We start from the raw sequence: 24,044 nt of genomic DNA on the forward strand, positions 1-24,044 counted from the left end.
ACGTGAAATGCCATCTCTGTATCCCCATGCTAAAGGCATATTATATGCACTCAAAGAGAAGGGAATTGATGTGGCTATTGCTTCATGAAAGTTTCTCATTCTTAATTTTTGCTTGCTTCTCTTCCTAGAAATATTCTATTGTGTTATTTTTGTCGTCCACACTTTGTTGCATATGAAATGCCAAAAGTTGTCATATGCTTTTTTACTTTTTTGAGCATGACCAGCAGAGATAACGAGAAAGATGTGGCATCTAACTGGAGGTTGTAAACTAATGTATCCTGAATTACTCTCCTTCTTTCTCTTCGTGTCTCAGAAATGTGTGAATTCTTTGGGTGGCAGTGCATTAGATATTCATATAAGCATAACATGCCAAGTAACAGCACTAATGTTTCAAAATGTTGGAATCACTTGAGATTACTAGCGTCTGCTTGTTCAAAGTTCAAACTATATATAGAATAAGCAAACTTCATTGACAATCATTGTAATTTCCTCTTCTGAAGCAATGGACCTCCAAATCCTGTTAAGTTGGTGATCTCAAGAACGTATTCATATTTTTTGGATTGATTTTGAGTCATGGTCACGATTGGCTTCATTCCTAGGTGAACCAAGCTCTGTTATAGGCTGAACTTGCTTTAATGACAAGCAACAGGTTTTGAATTGCCCCTTTGTGTGGCTGCAACAGTGACTTACACATTTTAATTATTCAGGAGATATTTTCCAGTTGGACTCACAAGACTGAACATTTCCAGAGGATTCATTCAAGGACTGGTGTACCCTATAAATCGATTTTGTTTTTTGATGATGAGGACAGAAACATCCAAGCGGTAAAAATAGCCTTTACTCTGTTCCTTTTCATTGAATTTCTTTTGTCCTGCTATCTACTTGGTGAGTAGAAAGTTCCATGAGGAGTTTAACCTTTAGATATCGTAAATTTACTGTGAGCTGCTAAGAATTTTTATTTATTTTGGGGAGTGAGTTTACTTGTTTAAGTATTTCTAATTGGAATGTCAGGTTTCAAAAATGGGAGTAACGAGCATTCTAGTTGGTAAGGGGGTCAATCTTGGAGCATTGAGACAGGGGCTTACAGAATTCACTCAAAATGTCACTACATCAGAGAAGAACAAGCAAAATGGCTGAAATTTTCAAAAAATTCATCTGAGAAGAAGGAGAAAGATTGAAAGAATAAAGATTTAAGACATTGGAAGTAAATGACTTTTTTCAACCATATTACGTTGTATATCAGAATTTATTATATCAAATATACCTGCCTTTTTCATATGATTTCACTCATTCGCTTTTCTAGATAGTATCTCCATACTCCCTGTACATTTGTTTAAAGTATGCATGTGACTTACTAAACGGACTCTAAGGAGCTGAGAGCTGATATATGATAGCTGATTTGCATCCAACCGTTAGGCTTGAGGTGTTTGGTAAAGCTTTGATAGTAGCCCTAATTACAATTGGATGCTATTTGATTTGTATTTATATTATATTTCAGACTTTATATAGTTACTGATAAATCATTTTCTGATTTTTATGTTTTTTTATTTTTATTGACAGGTTCAATGAATCAAAATAACATGATAGACTATAAAATACGAACAGGGTCTTTCCCTTAGCTCACTAAATTAATTGATGAATATTCTTGTGATTGAGTAGAATCAAACTCAAGATCTCTCGCTCTTTACAATCAATTTAATTACGCCTAGTTTACAATGATCCTTTTATTTCTCCGATGAGATGAAAATAATAATAGTAAAAAAAAATATAATTTATTCTCACATGGTTATTGATATTTATGGAATATATTATGTCCTTGTATATGGACTCCAATTTAATTTTTTTATTTTAATCATTCAGCATCTAAAATTCACTGATTCGATTAATTCGGATTCACGTTGGACATGCCTATAAAGGGGGTAAAATGTTTCCTATGGAGTGTTTATGAAGACCGTCCTCAGGGGATTTCAATTCAATTTTTAATGTCTTTCTTAACATTTTGTCCAATAAATTAAAAAATAATAATATTAAAGACCAAAGTAAAATTTAGTAGTAACAGATATAGTTATTCCAAGTCAATTTAGAAAATAATAAAAAAAACTGAGTATTCTTTTATTCTTCTTTTATGATCTAGACAAAAGTCCTAGTAAAACTTGGTGGCTTGGTTTCATCTGCATGTGAGTTGGTTCCCAGTCTTTTTCGCATTCACCTATTCATTAAAAATTACCGACAAGACATTGATTGGAGAGATTTACGACCTCAATTTTGGTTTTTGTCCTAGTAAAACTTGGTGGCTTGGTTTCATCTGCATGCGAGTTGGTTCCCAATCTTTTTCGCATTCAGCTATTCACTAAAAATTACTGATAAGACATTGATCGGAGGGATATACGATCTCAATATTGGTTTTTATCTTGGTAAAACTTGGTGGCTTGGTTTCATCTGCATGCGAGTTAGTTCCCAGTCTTTTTCGCATTCAGCTATTCACTAGAAATTACCGACAAGACATTGATTGGAGAGATATGCGACCTCAATTTTGGTAATCGATCTTATCTCGTTGAAGCGAATTTAATTTCTGTGAAAATAAAATTAAAAATTCGATCTCTAAAAAGTACACTGAATTTGAACATGATTATATTTCCTAGTTCTATTAAAAAAAAAAAGACTAGAAATAATTTTGAGGTTGATAATATTTAACATATATCATTTGTTTTTCATTTCAAGCTTAAATTATTTTCTTCAGTGTATGGTCCTGTCATGTACGTGAAGGTTCTTCGGTTCAGATGGCTAATCAATGAAATGGCTTTCGCTAAGTCAAGGTGCATTAATGTTAAGCACAATATCCGATGCTACATTTAACAGTTGTTAGGAAATAAATACAATAATAATAATAATAATAAATAAACAGAATACATAAATTCATCGATAAATTACTACAACATTGATCTTGTGGCGTCTGAGTTTTGTAGATGATCCATTGTGTATATTAATTTACTAATTTTAATAATATTACATACTTTTTTTATTAAAAATGAAAATTTTAAAAAATTTTAATTTTCATATGCAAAATGATTTAATATGTAATTAAAGTCGTAAAATCGGGAGTAAATGGATAGGATTTTTTTTGGATTAATTTTTTCACACCAAGCCTATACATAGCATAACTAATAAGTCGAAATAGCTATTTGCCATTTATGCAGTTAATTTCCAACGTAATTAATTAAGCTTGTGGTTACACATGAATGCGATCTTGATGTTAAATGTTGATCCAGTATTTGCTAATGAAATTAAAACCTTATCAATTTAGATTTAGTACTAGGATATTTAGGTTATAAAATAATTAATTTTTAAAGAAAAGTTAGGTAAATTTTTTAATTTTTTTTACGAGTACTCTCGTATCCTATCCTTCTAGATATAAGATTTGAAAGAAAAGTTAGGTAAAACAATAAATTTAGGTAGTGATATAGACACTCTGCTTCCGGCTAAATCAAGTCACTTGATCTCTATTTGCTTGTCTTTTAGATATTTTAGATTAGATGTGCGTCATTATTATCACGTTGGTCGAAGAACTTATGATGTTTACCTACTCTTGGCTAGCAAGTCCAAATCTAATACCCCATCTTCCAATAATCCAATCCAATACATCCCAATATCAAATGTATATATTACCAAATAATATATATATATAAAAGCGAATTTTGATTTATCTTTTTAATTATTAAGGTAGTACAGTATTATACTAATCAAAGACAATACCTTCAATGGCTATGGAGGTGGGAGGCATAGAAGAACTCCCTCTCTCTTACCCGCATCCTCCACCACATTCTACTCCACCTCCTACACCGACATGGCGGTACGAGGTCTTTCTCAGCTTTAGAGGTCAGGACACCCGCTACAACTTCACTGACCATCTATACGCAGGTCTAGTTGAGAGGCGCATTAAGGCATACAGAGATGACAAAAACCTAGAAAAAGGATGTTGCATCACCAAAACACTTCTTCGAGCAATCGAAAGATCTAGAACATCGATCATCGTCTTCTCCAAGAATTATGCTGCATCAAAATGGTGCTTGGATGAGCTTGTAAAGATTGTTAAGTGTAACAAGCTTCTGGGACACATGATTTTTCCAGTTTTCTATGATGTAAGACCATACCATGTCGCTGAACAAACTGGTCCTTACAAGAAAATCTTTAGAGATCATGACAAGAATTTCAAGAAGCGAAGAGTTGATAAGTGGAGAAATGCTCTTAAAACAGTTTGTGGTATAAGTGGATGGGACAAGCCAAATGATATGTAATGTGCTCTTTCCTGAGGAGGAAAAGTGTTTCCACCTTTTTTTTCTCTCTCTTTTTTTTTTTTTTTTGTCCGTGCAGACTAAAAAATACCCTCATTTTAATCAAAAAGTTGTTTTTGATTAATAAGGTATTAGGAGTAGACCAATATTGGGTGTTGGGAAGTCTTACATTATAGAATTTTCATTTCACGGGTTGTAATCCAATTCACCTCTACCCTTTCAATGTAATACCAACAACTTATTTCTATGATTTTTTTTCTATTGCTTCCTGAGTATGTAATTGTTTTCTGTCTCCTTTGCAGGTCCGAGTCAAAGCTCATTAGAGTAATTGGAAAAAAGATACTATATAAACTGAAAAAGGCTGGCCCAAGTGTTGACAAGCAACTACACCAATTGAAGTCTAAATTAGAGGAAATGAAACTCAAGTTTTATGAAGAATGCGAAGAAATTGGCACTATAAAATTTTGCAGTCTGCAATGGGATAGAAAGATATGGGATAGTACAAGAGAAAGCAATCTCAGAAGGAAAAAATTGCAAAACAATAAACAAGTACATGTAATTGTTCATGAAGTGGATAAACTAGAGCAATTGGTATTTTTTGCTAGAAAGCAAGATTGGTTTGGTCCTGGAAGTAGAATAATCATATCGGTTGGCAATCTGAATGAAAATATGATGAATGTGCTTCACATAAATATCGACGGACAAACAAACAGGGATAAGAAATTATTTTTGGACATTATATGTTTCTTCGAGGAGATGAATGATGATAATGTAATGAGAATTAGGAAATTACTACTTGATTGTGGTTTCCTAGGAAAAGTTGGAATGAAGGTTCTTATAGATGAATTTACCATAACTATTTCTGATACTGACAATTTGTTGCTGCGTGAGCATAGAAGACTCAACGTTTTGGTAAGCAATTTGATTGGTTTTTCGTTATTAATATTTCTAATTCAGCAAGTGCATTTCAATGAAATTATTTTGGTATTAGTCTTTTAGAAATTAATGTAATTAGATATGTTTTTTACTGATATAATTTTGTGTTCGATTGTCAGGAAATAGATTATGGAGTTCTCCCTCTAAAGGCCAATCCGACTAAAGTTCCTCAAATAGAAGTGCAAGACTCTGAAAAATCCTCCAAGCCAGATATTAATCCACAGAAAGAAAACTTTTCCCAAAAGAAAATAGAAAAGGTATGGACTTTATTCTGACAAGTGACCGTAAATTTATTCTTAGAGTTTTTCTCAAAAAGATAAAAGGAAGAAAAGGGGATCCAAAGATTCCACATGGAACATAAAAATAATAGATACTAATGATTTATAAAATTTATAACTTTAATTTACAGGAACCAACACCACCTGGAAGGGAAATTGGATTGGCTCCTGATAAGAATCTTCAATCCATTGAGAGAAGGCAAGAGATATTGGTACCAAATCGGTTTGTTAAGACTGAAAAAGTTGAAGAAGAAGTAGAAGCAACTCCTCTGCCCAGTGGCACTTTGTCTTTGCAAGAACAGAAAGAAGCATTAAGAGAATACTTCAACATGTCATTAGAATCCATTCATCAAGCTAATGCCTTTGATGTCATTGAAAAAGTTGCGAGTAACCTTATGCATAATGTTCCAAATTTATCTGCGAAGGCAAGTCTAGAAAATGTTATTTCTCGTTTAGTAGAGTTCAAAGAGATTGTTCCTGTGGCTAAGACTGAAGCAGAAACAACTCAAGCCCAAAGAACATCTCTTTTGGAGAAGTCTAGAATGTTGAATTCAAGTCTAGTTCAAAAACAAGAAGAGATAAATTCTTTAAAGGATAAGGTTTGCAGTCTTTCAGAACAAGTGGAGAAACTAGAAATTGAAATTCAGCAGTTGAATGACAAGAAAGAGCAGCTTCAAGAGGATAAGAAGTCTGCTGAACATGAATTGGAAAACACTAGTAAAATGGTATCCGAGAATTTGAAAACACAAGAGAAGATGGAGGAAGATGTCAAGAAAGCAAATTCTGATTGGTATAAATCAAAAGAAAAACTAGCTTTGGCTAATGCAAGCTGGAAACTCTTCAAAGAATGTGTCGAGTTATAACTGTCTGCATCAAATTAAGCACATTCTGTTGAACTGTCTAATCCCTCTTGTTATAGATCATTTACATATTTGGTGTAGTCATTTTCTTTTATTTGCTAAGCTTAAGGCTTGTTGTCTACTTGTTTTTCATTCAATGTTTTGATCTTGCTAATATAGTACATTCCGTACATGAAAAGCCAGAGGAAGCTTCTGATAAATTGAATCATGACTAGTTGCTCCTTGTTATGTACTTGTTTTTATCAAAGAGAAAGCCATAATTCCTTGTTTTTATGCAATCTTCTGCTTCTGCACAATTTGAAAGGCCTTAATGCCAAAAAAATTCAACATTGTTTGAAAAATTATAATTATATCCAAACCTTCAAAAATAGACATTTTTTTTTTTTAACTCCAACCTTCAAATATGAATTGCAATTCTACAAATTTGGTTAAACTTGAAATGAAATGCAACATCTTCAATGGGCTCTCACTAGTTTCATTATTTCTTAAAATGATCTCAAATGTAAATTTTTTGAGAACTCATTAATTCTTCGTATGTTGGAACTGTTTGCATCTTTTTATATGCTTTATTGTTTTCATCCAAGGTGAACTTTGTTAGATTCTTTTTCAGTTCTTTTATGCATTGCATTGTCACATTGTTTTAGAAGGACATTAAATCTTACTATAACTAATACATATGGCAATAAAATACACATTCATTTCAATGCTGCTGTAACAGTTTTTCTTGTCAGCTATCTCTTTCATGTATTTAACTAGATTTACGTTTGTATTATGTTTATGAATCTTTTAGATTCATGTTTATTTACTTAGTTTCCATCACCTGAAGTGCTAGCTTCGAAAAATGACGTGATATTGTTGGTTATATGTAACAATTCCTCTATCCACAAATATAGGTCGTTTAAGGTTGTTGCACAGTAATTAGGAAAACAATTAATTCTCTTAAATTATAACAAAATGTTAAATAATTTGATTAAATTACACTTTAGAAAATTATAGAGATAGTTATTTTATTTAATACAAATAAGGATAAATCTTATTAATTACTCTTAGATATTATATTTGTAGACAAAACAACTATCTTAAAACAATTTATGTTTGTGGATAGAGGAAGTGTCGGTTCATCAACTGCATACTTTTGTTATATTTTGCAGAACAAATACACCAATAAGTTAAATACTCCGACTCAGGGATCTATGACCTGCTAACAAAATTGATAAGAAGTAATACAAAAACTAACAATTGAAAACCAGCTAATTAATTAATATAAATGATGTTTTTCCATAGAAAATCTCAACACCAAGATGATTAATTATAGCCTTCCACTGGACTATAAGCATTTCTTCTTATCCTTCCATCTTTTTCTGGGTTAAAATTAAAAAGCATGATCAGCACAAGAAGACTGAACAAAATTGCAAGCAAGTGGCTGCACATAGCAGGCAGTAGAAGGCACAGATTTCGCTTACAAAAACCAATTGCAAGAGGAACAGTTCCAAGGCATTTTTATGGCCAGTAGAGGTCATTTTGTTGTCTACTCAAAGAGATGAGTGTGATTATTCTTTATTTGATATTAAGTGTTTTAAGAATTAATTTTCTATAATAAAAATGTATCCCTATAAATTTTGAAGATCTTTAGTTTAACATGTACAGTTTCAGAAAATTTATTATTCAAGAAAAATTTATACCTAATGCTTCTCTTCTTTTAAAATTAGATGCAGCACATTGATCAAGATTTTAGAAATCTGAACAACCACAGGTCTTTTTCTCTTTTAGTTATTTGCATTTAGACCAAGTTAATTTTCTTTTTGATTGATTTTAAAGATACATCTCACGTTTACATAATGTATTTAACAATAATACTTGTAATAGGATAAATTACTACGACCTCTATTTTATAATACTTGTCACATTTGAGAATATAGTCTGTTTCAAAATACTTGTCACATGTGTGATTTTAAGGAGTAATAAATCTTTTTTTTTTTTCATGTTTACCCTTTGTATATAACTAATAATTATTACTTCAATTTAATCGTTTTCTTAGAGAATTTCTATTAAATTAAGGGTAATATAATCAATTTACTCAAGAATTTATTGTAATTTAGATAAATTTAATGGTTTACCTAAAAGACGTGAAATTTCAAATGTTATAAGTATTATCGATCAGATGTAATATTTATAGCTTGGTGAAATCAGCCATTTAATTCTTACATGAATATATTCTTGTAATTTGTTTCCATTTGATTAGTAAGTCATTTCTTTCGGAATTTATATTTTCTATCATTATTGAAATACCTAATAAAAGGATTGGACAAAAATAATACTCTTACAATAACTATTTACAAGTGCAATGTTAAATGAAAGCTATTTACAAATCTAATGTTTTTTCTGCCAGAGAGATAATGTTGCATTAGAACTCCAACTCAATTGGTGGTTTCAGTGCAAATGCAAAAAGTAATTCGCAGTGACAAATAATCTACAAAAATTAATTAAAAGAATAAAGAATAATTTTTATTTTGTATACAAACCACAAAATGAGTTATAGTTTCACATTTAACATATATTTAACAAGTTATAGTTTCTCACTTAATATCAAATAAATTGTTTTAAAATACTAATACAGTTATAAAATCTAAAAGTGCCAAAAACTTCAAACAAAGTGATTAACCCATTAGCCCATAATTTCATCCTCAGAAATTTTATTGGCTTTCATTCAAAGCACTAGCCTTGCAAAAATGACTAGTGCTATACTGTTGTTTATGTAACTGTCTTCAACTGCATTGTTTTGTTAACTAATTTGAAATTAACCTGAGAGACTTTGGTATGTATGATTACTAATAAAAATGTTAAAAACCAAATCTTTGCACAAAACCAGCTAATTCAATGCTTTTGCATAGAAAATGTCAAAAAGAAAATGAAATTTCTCAAGATATATAAGAGCGCACAACCCACTTCCATTGATGTACTTGTCTAAGCATTTCTCTCAAACCCTCATCTTCTTCTAGAGTAAAAATAAGAACTGACCATGATCAGCACCAGAAGACTCAAGAAAATTGCCAGGAAGTAGCAGAGCGTAGCTGAAATTAGGAGGAGAAAAATTTCATTCCGAAAACCCAATTGGAATGAGACTAAATCCAATTCCAAGGCATCATCTGTGGCTAGTAAAGGCCATTTTGTTGTCTACTCTAGTGACTGGAAGCGATTTGTGATACCTTTGACATATCTCAACACTTACATTTTCCAAGAGCTGTTTAGGATTTCAGAAGAAGAATTTGGACTACCAAGTGAAGGCCCTATTAGAATTGCATGTGATTCGCTCTTGATAGAGTACATACTCTCAATCCTAGAAAGTGGTTTAGATAAAGGATTAGAGAAGGCTTTGCTTAAGTCTCTAGTAAACAGATCATGTTCATCATTTGCTTCTCTTCATTTAGGACATACCATTAGGCAAGAATTACTAGTTTATGGGTATCAAATTTTCTTCCTTTTTTTTTTAATCTAGATTTTGTATATTTTCCATACTGCAATTGAATTGATAATTCTTTAAAATAATCTAGAATTGCACAATTCAAAATTGTAAATCTATAAGCATGTAAGAAAAGAAAGTAGCAATTTGATTAGTAGCTAGCCCAGTGGTCTAAGCAGTATTTCTTGCTCATCACCTGCAACTAGGCAGCAATTACTAGTCTCTGGCTATTTTGTAAGTATCCATAATGCAACTGATAATTTTTTAGGGCAAAATTGAACCAAAAGAATGAAAATCAACATCTTCCAACTTGTAAGAAAGGTTAACAAGTTAAACCAACACATGGGTGCTCCAACGACAACAATCAGAACACTTGTCGTTTAAAATGGAGCATCAATATCAATTAGTTGAAGGCATTCACAAAATTCTGAAGCTTGATTTGATTGCCATCATAACGATATTCTGTTTCGTCCATAAAGGCATATTTAATTTTAGAGATCTAATGTCAGTTTGGATCCTGTAACTTCACAGTGAATGTCGCTCAAAACGTGAAATGCCATTTCTGTATCCCCATGCTAAAGGCATATTATATGCACTCAAAGAGAAGGGAATTGATGTAGCTATTGCTTCACGATCACCAACCCCGGATATTGCAGAGATGTTTCTTGAAAAGTTGAGCATAAAATCGATGTTTGCAGCCCAGGTGAATAACATGAAAGTATCTCATTCATAATTTTTGCTTGCTTCTCTTCCTAGAAATATTCTATTGTGTTATTTTTGTCGTCCACACTTTGTTGCATATGAAATGCCAAAAGTTGTCATATGCTTTTTTAGTTTTTTGAGCATGACCAGCAGAGATAACGAGAAAGATGTGGCATCTAACTGGAGGTTGTAAATCATGAATTACTCTCCTTCTTTCTCTTCGTGTCTGAGAAATGTGTGAATTCTTTGGGTGGCAGTGCATCTGATATTCATATAAGCATAACATGCCAAGTAACAGCACTAATGTTTCAATATGTTAGAATCACTTGAGAGTACTAGCGTCTGCTTGTTCAAAGTTCAAACTGATGGGAGCGGGTATAAAGCGGAAACAACCCTCTTCGAAACCATACGAGGCAAAATAAAAACATTATCGAACAAATCAATAAACTGACCTCTTGAAGCGCAGAATCGCTCACCGGTCTTCTTTCCAGAGATCTTGGAGTCACCCACGATCTTCTGCAGTAATCCCTAACTATCTCTCTTGTGGAACTCTCTGAGTGGCAGAGAATAGAATAACGTGCGTCTCTCTATTCTTAGGGTTTTCAAATCTTATATTAAAAAAACTCTCTTCGATAGGAAGATATTTTTTTTAATATAAAATAAATTAAATAAAAAATTATTTAATTAAAATAATTATCAATTATTTTAAAACTAAATAATTTATCTATTATTTAATACACCCTTAACTTTCCAAATAATTAGGGCACTACAGGGACCGCAGGAATAAAATAAATCAGGCAACTAATTATAATAAGAATCTATGTAGACCAACATATTCTTATTATAATTAATCATGAATTATTCCACTAAAAACTCATGACTGAACTCCTTATTTATTTTACAATTCCACAACATAATAAAATAATGTTCCCCACGTTAAGATTACAGATGCTGTCATTTAAATAACTTACTGACAATTTATTTAAATCACAATATAACTTTAAGATTGTCGCTCAACTTATTTCATGTGTCGGATTCAATATCCACCTGCAGGGTTTACACCATGAAACCTTATAAGCTTACTTAAAGTGCATCATCAATCTCTAAACCGAGACATGGATTCTATCATTAATTAATATTTCACAAACACAAAATATCTTTGCCCAATTCACCGAGAATATTATTCCAATAATGAAACTCACCCTTTAATGAATCAAAGCACAAGACAATCAATGTTTGCTCATATTAAAATAAATCAAGATTAAGAACAATAAACATTATTTCTAATGTCCTAGAGAATATGTTTAACAGTCAGTACTAAACATCCATTCTCTACTTGGTCCAATTAAATACATACAAAATGTACTAATCACAATTATTGTTCATATGCTAATAACATTTATTTAATGCAAATTTCCAATTAAATACAAAGAAATAATTGTCAATAGAAAATCATTCATAGCTATACTATTACATATGCATGGTTAATAGTATATCTCTATCAATCTCCCACTTAGACTCATAACCATGCATCTATAACTTTAACTCCCATTCCTTTTACATGACTGTCAAAAGTCTTTGCTGGTAAGCTTTTTGTAAAAGGGTCTGCCAGGTTGTTTTCCGATGCAATCTTTGTCACTACCACATCTCCCCTTTGAACTATGTCTCGTATCAAATGATACTTCCTCTCAATGTGTTTTGCCCTTTTATGGCTCCGTGGCTCCTTCGAGTTTGCAACTGCCCCACTATTATCACAATAAAGTGTAATAGGCAATTGCACTGAAGAAACTACGCCTAGATCCATAAGGAAGTTCCTAAGCCATACAGCTTCCTTTGCAGCTTCAGAAGCTGCCACATATTCAGCTTCCATGGTGGAGTTAGCAACACAAGTTTGCTTAATACTCCTCTAACTTATGGCTCCACCTCCCAAGACAAAAACATTACCAGAGGTTGACTTCCGAGAGTCCTTATCAGTCTAAAAATCCGAATCTGTATATCCAATGGGTACAAGATCGTCAGATTGATAAACTAACATATAATCCCTAGTCCTTTTCAAGTACTTGATTATATGCTTGACTGCAGTCCAGTGTTCTCGCCCAGGATTAGATTGAAATCTGCTAACCATGCCAACAGCAAAACAGATATCAGGTCTGGTATACAACATTGCATACATAAGGCTTCCAACTGCAGAAGCATATGGAACTGCCTTCATGTTCTCTATCTCCTCAGGTGTCTTAGGACATTGGTCCTTAGATAGAGTGATTCCATGCCTGAAGGGAAGAAAACCCTTCTTGGAATCTTGCATGTTGAAACGAGCAAGAATGGTATCAATATAAAGTGCTTGAGATAAGCCAATCATCCTTTTCTTGCGATCTCGCATAAGCTTAATCCCAAGAATATGAGCAGCCTCTCCCAAATCCTTCATATCAAAACGTTGGGATAGCCAATCTTTGACAGAATTCAACATACCTACACAATTCCCTATAAGCAGAATATCATCCACATATAGTACCAGAAAAACAACCTTACTACCATTCCATTTCATATACACACAAGACTCATCATGACACTGATCAAAGCCAAAACTTTTAATCGCCTGGTCAAAACAAGTATTCCATGACCTAGATGCTTGTTTAAGCCCATAAATGGACCTATTCAATTTGCAAAGCAAATTTTCTTGTCCATTGTTTATGAAACCTTCTGGTTGCTTCATATAGATGCATTCATCAAGACTTCCATTTAGGAAAGCTGTCTTGACATCCATTTGCCAAATCTCATAATCATAATGAGCTGCAATGGATAGAAGAGTTCTAATAGACTTTAGCATGGCTACCGGCGAAAAAGTTTCCTCATAATCGATCCCTTCTTTCTGAGTAAACCCTTTCGCAACAAGCCTTGCCTTATAAGTTTGCACTTTACCGTCTATACCCCTCTTTTTCTTATAGATCCACTTGCATCCGATGGGTTTAACCCCTTCAGGTGGTTCTACAAGTTCCCAGACTTGATTAGAGTACATGGACTCCATCTCAGATTTCATAGCTACAAGCCACTTATCAGCATCTTTATCTTGTAGTGCTTCATCGTAACAGACAGGTTCAATATTCACTTCTTCAGGGATTCTATCAAAAGCTTCTCCCAAAAGTGTATATCGAACCGGTGGTCGTCTAATTCTCCCACTACGACAAAGTACTACAGGTTCTGCAATCACACCTTCATCTTGCTGTGGCTGTAAAGTCGGCAAGTCCATGACTGGTGGGACTACATCTGAATCATGTTCTGGAACTTCAACATGTCTGTCATCACCAGGAGGCAATGAAATGTTAGAAGCCCCAACATTGTGCTCCTGTATATTTGGATCAACAGCTGCCACTTCAGTTTCTACATAACTCCCACTACTTTCAGGTGGTAGTGAAATGTTAGGTACTGAATATTCAGGCTGATGTTGATTTACTGGTCGACTAACATTTCTTCCACTACGACTAGGCAATGGAATGTCAGCTCCAACCATTGATGGTTTAGGTTGTTGTTCTAATGGAAAGGTTCTAGTTGATATATTTTCTCCTCTCAATTCATACAAGGCTAATTGACTTTTGGGAATATGGTTTTTAATATAGTCTTCCTCAAGATAATGTGCATTGGTGCTAACAATGACCGTTTTATCTTGCGAACTATAAAATAAACCACCTTTCGTTCCTCTAGGCTATCCAATAAAGAAGCATAAGTCTGTTTTTGATTCCAACTTATCTGCTTTCCCTTTCAGCACATGGGCTGGACAACCCCTAATCCGAACATGTCTCAGATTTGGCTTTCGCCCAGTCCACAGTTCTGTAGGAGTTTTAGGTACTGACTTAGATGGAACCAAATTCAGAATATATGCTGCTGTTTCTATGGCATACCCCCAAAACGAAATGGGCAAATCTGAATAACTCATCATTGATCTAACCATTTCCATAAGCGTCCTATTTCTTCTTTCTGCTACACCATTCTGTTGTGGCATACCAGGTGCAGACAACTGTGAAGTAATTCCTTGTTCTGATAAATAAGTAATGAATTCCCTAGAGAGGTATTCGCCACCACGGTCAGACCGTAACGACTTGATATATTTTCCATGTCGTTTCTCCGTTTCTGCCTTGAACTCTTTGAATTTCTCAAAGCATTCAGACTTACGGCGCAACAGGTAAATGTATCCATATCTTGAGTAATCATCTGTGAAAGTCACAAAATACTCAAAACCACCCCTAGCTTGGACACTCATTGGACCACACAAATCAGAATGAATTAATTCAAGTACATCATTAGTTCTATTACCCTTTATAGGAAAAGGCCTCTTAGTCATTTTACCTTCTAAACAAGATTCACAGGTTGGTAGTGCCTCCACTTTCAATGAACTCAATGGTCCATCCTTGACCAACCTAGAAATCCTATCTAAATTAATATGACCAAGCCTTAAATGCCACAAATAGGTATGACTAAATTCAATAGGACGTTTTCTTTTCAATGGAACAATGACATCAAAGTTATTAAGTTCAGAATTAGGAATTTGCAGTTCAGGTGAAACTTTGAGAATAAAAAGATCATCAATCATTGAGCCAGAACATATCATTTGTTTTCTAAATTTAATAACGACAGAATCATCATAAAATTCATTAAAACAAACCGAATATCCATTCTTGCTCAAACTAGAAACTGAAATTAAATTCCTTCTAATTGAAGGTACATATAAAACATCCTTCAAAAACAATGTTCTATTATTCTCAAAATTCAAAGAAACATTTCCTATAGTTAGAACTGCAACTTCTGTGCCATCTCCCAGAAAAATGCTTACATCTCCTTTATTTAGCTGACGAGTTACCTGAAACTCCTGCAATGAATTGCAGACATGATTAGTGGCTCCAGAATCTACACACCATTGGAGTGTAGTCAACACCGCTAAACAAGTTTCAACTATCAGCATATAAAACAGAGACATACCTTGCTTCGTCTTGGCTAACCATGTTGGACATTGTGACTTCCAGTGCCCAGGTTGCTTGCAGTGAAAACACTTACCCTTAGGCTTTTTCACAGCAACACTTGCACTAGTAGATGCAGCACTTGTTTTAGGCTTAGCCTTGTGAGCATTTTTCTTCTTCTTACCTTTGTTCTGGGCAGAAGAAGAACCTCGCTCAACATTAAGCACAACAGGTGCAGCTCCTTGCTTAATGATAGTCTCAGCAGCCACCAGCTCATTCAGCAACTTAGACAGAGTGAAATCCATCTTAGTCATGTTATAGTTCAAACGAAACTGCTGAAAACTGGCTGGCAAAGTGTTCAAGATCATTTCTATCTGTGTAGCATTGTCAACCTCAGCACCAAGAACCTCCATGTCATTCAGAAGACTCATCATCTTCAAGACATGAGTTCTAACTAGAGTTCCCTCCTCCATTTTGGAAGTAAGAATCTCCCTCAGTGCATTTTGCCTTGCTGCACTAGTTTGATCTCCAAACATCTCCTTAAGATTTTTGAGCATGTCAAAAGCTGTGTCCATCTTCTGATGCTGATGTTGCAAAACATTTGACACAGAAGCCAAAATGTAACATCGCGCCATCTCATCAGCTTTAACCCATTTCTGGTAAGCTTTGGTGACCTCCTCAGAGGCACCCTCACCGGGTTTTTCAGGACAAACTTCAGTAAGCACAAACTTATACTCCTCAGCAGTAAGCAAAATGTCCAAATTCCTCTTCCAGTCAACATAGTTTGGACCCTCAAGTTTGTTTTGGGTTAAGATGTTTGCAAGGGGACTGAATGATGCCATTTCTATATCATGCATTAAACAAAAATAGCATATCAATAATAAACATTGAATAAATCAAAATTGCAAATATACAACATTGATATCACAATTCAAAAAAAAAAAAAAAAATACACATTCACAACATTCATGAACAGCAACCTCGATGGGAGAATTCAACCAATCACATGTTTTGCATATTATAATTAGATAAGACCGGCACATACTACTCGCTGGGAGATAACATGCCTCTTAAATTAACATTAATGTGTGAGAAAATATTACATCTGATTCATGTCACTAATTAATTTACTCAGATGGAGAGTTAAATCAATACAGACAAATTAGACTAGTTCAGTAATTATATTAAAACATGACATCTTCCGATGGGGAAGAAATGCAAATAATTACAACTAGAAAGTAATAAAAAAACCACTCACAAATTAATTCATATAATTAAAATAAATTAATTATAATCAAAATTGCAAAATAATATATTTTTAAGACAATTTTGCAAATAAAATTAACATTTTTGGTTGAAAATGTTAAAAATTTAGTGTTCTGGTCTATTTATGCAAAAAAAAATTAAAACATTCTGGGTTTATCTTGCAAAAACAGAAAAATTTTGGGCCATTTCGCAAATTTCAGAACTTGTTTGGACTATTTTGCATAAAACAGAAACTATTGGGCCAAAATTGCAAAAACCGGAAATAGTCTAGGCAATTTTAATAAAACCAGAAACAATCAGGGTCACTTTATAATTTAAATAAATCCAGGGGGCCAAAACGGAATAACTGATACTTTCTGGGTAAAAATTTAAAAAATTAAAGTCCAGGGTTAAAATATAATAAACAGAAAGATTCAGGGTCAAAAAAAATAAAAATTTAAAGATCAGGGGTCAAAAATATAAAATTTAAAAAAATTGAGGGACCAGACGGGAATTTTGGCAAGCAGCAGCTTCTTCTTCACGAAGAAGCCCTAGCCGCCGCTGCCCCTTTTCCCTTCAACCTCCATTAACGCCTATGCTCGAGCTCCCGCCGCCACCGGCTCCCCGTCCGGATGCAGCAAGCTCGCTGACGAGCTTGAGTTTCGAAAAACAAAAATCAAAACAGAAACACAAAATTTTATCTTTTCTTGCCCCTTTACTGATCTTCAAAACAAAACCCAATATATATATATATATATATATATATATATTAATGCCCATTAAAAACCACAGTTTCAAAAACAAAGGTTGTATCAGGTACTGCACTTTTGTGCTGCTGTCCTTCAAAAACTCTTGAAGCTCTTGTAACCATGTACCAATCAAACAATCAAAACAGATTATAGATACACGATTGAAACATGACAAAATAGCCACCATCATACAGTTTCGTATGGCTCTGATACCAATTGATGGGAGCGGGTATAAAGCGGAAACAACCCTCTTCGAAACCATATGAGGCAAACTAAAAACATTATCGAACAAATCAATAAACTGACCTCTTGAAGCGCAGAATCGCTCACCGGTCTTCTTTTCAGAGATCTTGGAGTCACCCACGATCTTCTGCAGTAATCCCTAACTATCTCTCTTGTGGAACTCTCTGAATGGCAGAGAATATAATAACGTGCGTCTCTCTATTCTTAGGGTTTTCAAATCTTATATTAAAAAAACTCTCTTCGATAGGAAGATATTTTTTTAATATAAAATAAATTAAATAAAAAATTATTTAATTAAAATAATTATCAATTATTTTAAAACTAAATAATTTATCTATTATTTAATACACCCTTAACTTTCCAAATAATTAGGGCACTACAGGGACCGCAGGAATAAAATAAATCAGGCTACTAATTATAATAAGAATCTATGTAGACCAACATATTCTTATTATAATTAATCATGAATTATTCCACTAAAAACTCATGACTGAACTCCTTATTTATTTTACAATTCCACAACATAATAAAATAATGTTCCCCACGTTAAGATTACAGATGCTGTCATTTAAATAACTTACTGACAATTTATTTAAATCACAATATAACTTTAAGATTGTCGCTCAACTTATTTCATGTGTCGGATTCAATATCCACCTGCAGGGTTTACACTATGAAACCTTATAAGCTTACTTAAAGTGCATCATCAATCTCTAAACCGAGACATGGATTCTATCATTAATTAATATTTCACAAACACAAAATATCTTTGCCCAATTCACCGAGAATATTATTCCAATAATGAAACTCACCCTTTAATGAATCAAAGTACAAGACAATCAATGTTTGCTCATATTAAAATAAATCAAGATTAAGAACAATAAACATTATTTCTAATGTCCTAGAGAATATGTTTAACCGTCAGTACTAAACATCCATTCTCTACTTGGTCCAATTAAATACATACAAAATGTACTAATCACAATTATTGTTCATATGCTAATAACATTTATTTAATGCAAATTTCCAATTAAATACAAAGAAATAATTGTCAATAGAAAATCATTCATAGCTATACTATTACATATGCATGGTTAATAGTATATCTCTATCCCAAACTATATTTAGAATAAGCAAACTTGATTGACAATCATTGTAATTTCCTCTTCTGAAGCAATGGACCTCCAAATCCTGTTAAGTTGGTGATCTCAAGAGCCTATTCATATTTTTTGGATTGATTTTGAGTCATGGTCACGATTGGCTTCATTCCTAGGTGAACCAAGCTCTGTTATAGGCTAAACTTGCTTTAATGACAAGCAACAGGTTTTGAATTGCCCCTTTGTGTGGCTGCAACAGTGACTGATACATTTTAATTATTCAGGAGATATTTTCCAGTTGGACTCACAAGACTGAACATTTCCAGAGGATTCATTCAAGGACTGGTGTACCCTATAACTCGATGCTGTTTTTTGATGATGAGGACAGAAACATCCAAGCGGTAAAAATAGCCTTTTCTGTGCTCCTTTTCATTGAATTTCTTTTATCCTGCTATCTACTTGGTGAGTAGAAAGTTCCATGAGGAGTTTAACCTTTAGATATCGTAAATTTACTGTGAGTTGCTACGAATTTTTATTTATTTTGGGAATTGAGTTTACTTGTTTAAGCATTTCTAATTGGAATGTCAGGTTTCAAAAATGGGAGTAACGAGCATTCTAGTTGGTAAGGGGGTCAATCTTGGAGCATTGAGACGGGCGCTTACAGAATTCACTCAAAATGTCACTACATCAGAGAAGAACAAGCAAAAATGGCTGAAATTTTCAAAAAATTCATCTGAGTAGAAAGAGAAAGATTGAAAGAATAAAGATTTAAGACATTGGAAGTAAAGGACTTTTTTCAACCATATTACGTTGTATATCAGAATTTATTGTATCAAATATACCTGCCTTTTTCATATGATTTCACTCATTCGCTTTTCCAGATAGTATCCCCACACTCCCTATACATTTGTTTACAGTATGCATTTGATTACACTTCATGTGACGTACTAAACGGACTCTAAGGAGCTGAGAGCTGATATCTGATAGCTGATTTGCATCCAACCGTTAGGCTTGAGGTGTTTGGTAAAGCTTTGATAGTAGCCCTAATTACAGTTGGATACTATTTGATTTATATTTGTATTATATTTCAGACTTTATATAATTACTGATAAATCATTTTCTGATTTTTATGTTTTATTTATTTATTTTATTTATTGACAGGTTTAATAGATCAAAATAACATGATAGACTATAAAATACGGACAGGGTCTTTCCCTTAACTCATTAAATTGATAAAAATTCTTATGATTGAGTAGACTCGAACTCAAGATCTCTCACCCTTTACAATAAATTTAATTACGTCTAGTTTACAATGATCCTTTTATTTCTCTGATGAGATGAAAATAATACTAGTAAAATAAAAATATAATTTATTATCACATGGTTATTGATATTTATGGAATATATTATGTCCTTGTATATGGACTCCAATTTAATTTTTTTTTATTTTAATCATTCGGCATCCAAAATTCACTGATTTGATTAATTCGGATTCACACTAGACATGTCTATAAAGGGGGCAAAATGTTTCCTATGGAGTGTTTACGAAGACCGTTGTCGGGGGATTTCAATTCAATTTTTAATGTCTTTCTCAACATTTTGTCCATAAATTAAAAAAAACAATAATATTAAAGAAAAAAATAAAATTAAGTACTAGCAGATATGGTTATTCCAAGTCAATTTAGAAAATAATAAGAAAACTGAGTCTTCATTTATTCTTCTTTTCTCATCCGGAGAAAAGTCCGAGTAAAACTTGGAGGCTTGGTTTCATCTGCTTGCGAGTTGGTTCCCAGTCTTTTTCGCATTCAGCTATTGACTAGAAATTACCAACAAGACATTGATTGGAAGGATATACGACCTCAATTTTGATTTTTATCCTAGTAAAACTTGGTGGCTTGGTTTCATCTGCATGCGAGTTGGTTCCCAGGATATACGACCTCAATTTTGACTTTTATCCTAGTAAAACTTGGTGGCTTGGTTTCATCTGCATGCGAGTTGGTTCCGAGTCTTTTTCACATTCAACTATTGAATAGAAATTACCGACAAGACATTGATTGGAGATATATACGACCTCAATTTTGATTTTTATCCTAGTAAAATTTGGTGGCTTGTTTTCATCTGCATGCGAGTTGGTTCCGAGTCTTTTTCACATTCAGCTATTGACTAGAAATTACCGACAAGACATTGATTGGAGAGATATACGACCTCAATTTTGATTTTTATCCTAGTAAAACTTGGTGGCTTGGTCTCATCTGCATGCGAGTTGGTTCCCAGTCTTTTTCGCATTCAGCTATTGAGTAGAAATTACCAACAAGACATTGATTGGAGGGATATACGACCTCAATTTTGATTTTTATCCTAGTAAAACTTGGTGGCTTGGTTTCATCTGCATGCGAGTTGGTTCCGAGTCTTTTTCACATTCAGCTATTGACTAGAAATTACCGACAAGACATTGATTGGAGAGATATACGACCTCAATTTTGATTTTTATCCTAGTAAAACTTGGTGGCTTGGTTTCATCTCTGCATGCGAGTTGGTTCCCAAGATGTACTACCTCAATTTTGACTTTTATCCTAGTAAAACTTGGTGGCTTGGTTTCATCTGCATGCGAGTTGGTTCCCAGTCTTTTTCGCATTCAGCTATTGACTAGAAATTACCAACAAGACATTGATTGGAGGGATATACGACCTCAATTTTGATTTTTATCCTAGTAAAACTTGGTGGCTTGGTTTCATCTGCATGCGAGTTGGTTCCCAGTCTTTTTCGCATTCAGCTATTCACTAAAAATTACCGACAAGACATTGATCGGAGGGATATACGACCTCAATTTTGGTAAACGATCTTGTCTCATTGAAGCGAATTTAATTTCTGTGAAAATAAAATTAAAAATTCGATCTCTAAAAATTACACTGAACTTGAACCTAATTATATTTCCTAGTTCTATTAAAAAAAAAAAAGACTAGAAATAATTTTGAGGTTGATAATATTTAACATATATCACTTGTTTTTCATTTCAAGCTTAAATTATTTTCTTCAGTGTATGGTCCTGTCATGTACGGGAAGGCTCTTCGGTTCAGATAGCCTAAGCACAATATCCGATGCCACATTAACAGTTGTTAGGAAATAAATATAATAATAATAATAATAATAATAATCATAATAAAACAAACAGAATACATAAATTCATCGATAAATTTTTACAACATTAATATTGTAGCGGTCTGAGCTTTGTAGATGATTCATTGTGTACTTTAATTTACAAATTTTAATAATATTACATATTTTTTTTTATTGAAAATGAAAATTTTAAAATTTTTAATTTTCATATGCAAAATGATTTAATATGTAATTAAAGTCGTAAAATCGGGAGTAAATGGATAGGATTTTTTTGGATTAATTTTTTCACACCAAGCCTATACATAGCATAACTAATAAGTCGAAATAGCTATTTGCCATTTATGCTGTTAATTTCCAACGTAATTAATTAAGTCTGTGGTTACACATGAATGCGATCTGGATGTCAAATGTTGATTCAGTATTTGCTAATGAAATTAAAACCTTATCAATTTAGATTTAGTACTAGCATATTTAGGTTGTAAAATAATTAATTTTTAATTATTGTCTGTAAATTTTTTAATTTTTGTTACGAGTACTCTCGTATCCTATCCTTTTAGATATAAGATTTGAAAGAAAGTGAGGTAAAACAGTAAATTTAGGTAGTGATATAGACACTCTGCTTCCGGCTAAATCAAGTCACTTGATATCTATTTGCTGGTCTTTTAGGAATTTTAGATTACATGTGCATGCATCATTATTATCACGTTGGTGGAAAAACTTATGATGTTTACCTGCTCTTGGTTAGCAAGTCCAAATCTAATACCCCATCTTCCAATCCAAATACATCCCAATACCAAATGTATATATTACCAAATAATATATATATAAAAGCGAATTTTGATTTATCTTTTTAATTATTCAGATAGTACAATATTATACTAATCAAAGACAATACCTTCAATGGCTATGGAGGTGGGATGGGAGGCGTAGAAGAACTCCCTCGCTCTTACCCGCATCCTCCACCACCTCCTCCACCTCCTACACCGACATGGCGGTACGAGGTGTTTCTCAGCTTTAGCGGTCAGGACACCCGCGACAACTTCACTGACCATCTATACACAGGTCTAGTTGAGAGGCGCATTACGGCATACAGAGATGACAAAAACCTAGGAAGAGGATGTTTCATCATCGAAACACTTTTTCGAGCAATCGAAAGATCTAGAACATCGATCATCATCTTCTCCAAGAATTATGCTGCATCAAAATGGTGCTTGTATGAGCTTGTAAAGATTGTTAAGTGTAACAAGCTTCTGGGACACATGATATTTCCAGTTTTCTATGATGTAAGACCAGACCATGTCGCTGAACAAACTGGTCCTTACAAGAAAATCTTTATAGATCATTACAAGAATTTCAAGAAGCGAAGAGTTGACAAGTGGAGAAATGCTCTTAAAACAGTTTGTGGTATAAGTGGATGGTACAAGCCAAATTATCGGTAATGTGCTCTTTCCTCGAGGAGGAAAAGTGTTTCCACCTTTTTTTTTTTCCAGTGAAGCGTCAAAAATACCCTCATTTTAATCAAAAAGTTGTTTTTGATTAATAAGGTACATGGAAAAGATAAAGTGGTTTAGATAAAGGATTAGAGAAGGCTTTGCTTAAGTCTCTAGTAAACAGATCTTGCTCATCGTTTGCTTCTCTTCATTTAGGACATACCATTAGGCAAGAATTACTAGTTTATGGGTATCAAATTTTCTTCTTCTTTTTTTAATCTAGATTTTGTATATTTTCCATACTGCAATTGAATTGATAATTCTTTAAAATAATCTAGAATTGCACAATTCAAAATTGTAAATCTAGTTAACATGTAAGAAAAGAAAGTAGCAATTTGATTAGTAGCTAGCCCAGTGGTCTAAGCAGTATTTCTTGCTCATCACCTGCAACTAGGCAGCAATTACTAGTCTCTGGCTATTTTGTAAGTATCCATAACGCAACTGATAATTTTTTAGGGCAAAATTGAACCAAATGAATGAAAATCAACATCTTGCAACTTGTAAGAAAGGTTAACAAGTTAAACCAACACATGGGTGCTCCAACGACCAATCAGAGCACTTGTCGTTTAAAATGGAGCATCAAAATCAATTAGTTGAAGGCATTCACAAAAAAGTTGTGTGTAATA

The 24,044-nt window shown here is 33.3% G+C and overlaps 2 protein-coding genes across 2 annotated transcripts; both read left to right on the forward strand.

The window, feature by feature from the left end:
- Positions 1 to 3,630: 3,630 nt before the first annotated feature.
- On the forward strand, positions 3,631 to 6,644 carry LOC105641430 (hypothetical protein). Its single transcript, XM_089723296.1, has 4 exons — positions 3,631 to 4,291; positions 4,595 to 5,204; positions 5,348 to 5,485; positions 5,638 to 6,644. Exons 1-4 carry the CDS (start codon positions 3,759 to 3,761, stop codon positions 6,367 to 6,369), a joined length of 2,013 nt encoding a protein of 670 aa, XP_089579422.1. The 5' UTR covers positions 3,631 to 3,758; the 3' UTR covers positions 6,370 to 6,644.
- Positions 6,645 to 22,779: 16,135 nt separating this feature from the next.
- Positions 22,780 to 23,814, forward strand: LOC105641454 (toll/interleukin-1 receptor-like protein). Its single transcript, XM_012226002.4, has one exon. The coding sequence runs from the start codon at positions 22,846 to 22,848 to the stop codon at positions 23,365 to 23,367; it is 522 nt and encodes a 173-aa protein (XP_012081392.2). The 5' UTR covers positions 22,780 to 22,845; the 3' UTR covers positions 23,368 to 23,814.
- Positions 23,815 to 24,044: the final 230 nt, after the last annotated feature.

Source organism: Jatropha curcas, chromosome 6 (assembly GCF_041381405.1).
Source record: "Jatropha curcas cultivar XTBG-Jc1 chromosome 6, XTBG_Jcur_1.0, whole genome shotgun sequence".
Classification (NCBI taxonomy): Eukaryota; Viridiplantae; Streptophyta; class Magnoliopsida; order Malpighiales; family Euphorbiaceae; genus Jatropha; species Jatropha curcas.

Coding starts and splice junctions, on each gene's coding strand:
- LOC105641430 (XM_089723296.1), top strand. CDS start 3,759: ATGGCTATGGAGGTGGGAGGCATAGAAGAACTCCCTCTCTCTTACCCG. Junction 5,205..5,347: donor ATAGAAGACTCAACGTTTTG/GTAAGCAATTTG, acceptor TTCGATTGTCAG/GAAATAGATTATGGAGTTCT. Junction 5,486..5,637: donor CCCAAAAGAAAATAGAAAAG/GTATGGACTTTA, acceptor TTTAATTTACAG/GAACCAACACCACCTGGAAG.
- LOC105641454 (XM_012226002.4), top strand. CDS start 22,846: ATGGGAGGCGTAGAAGAACTCCCTCGCTCTTACCCGCATCCTCCACCA.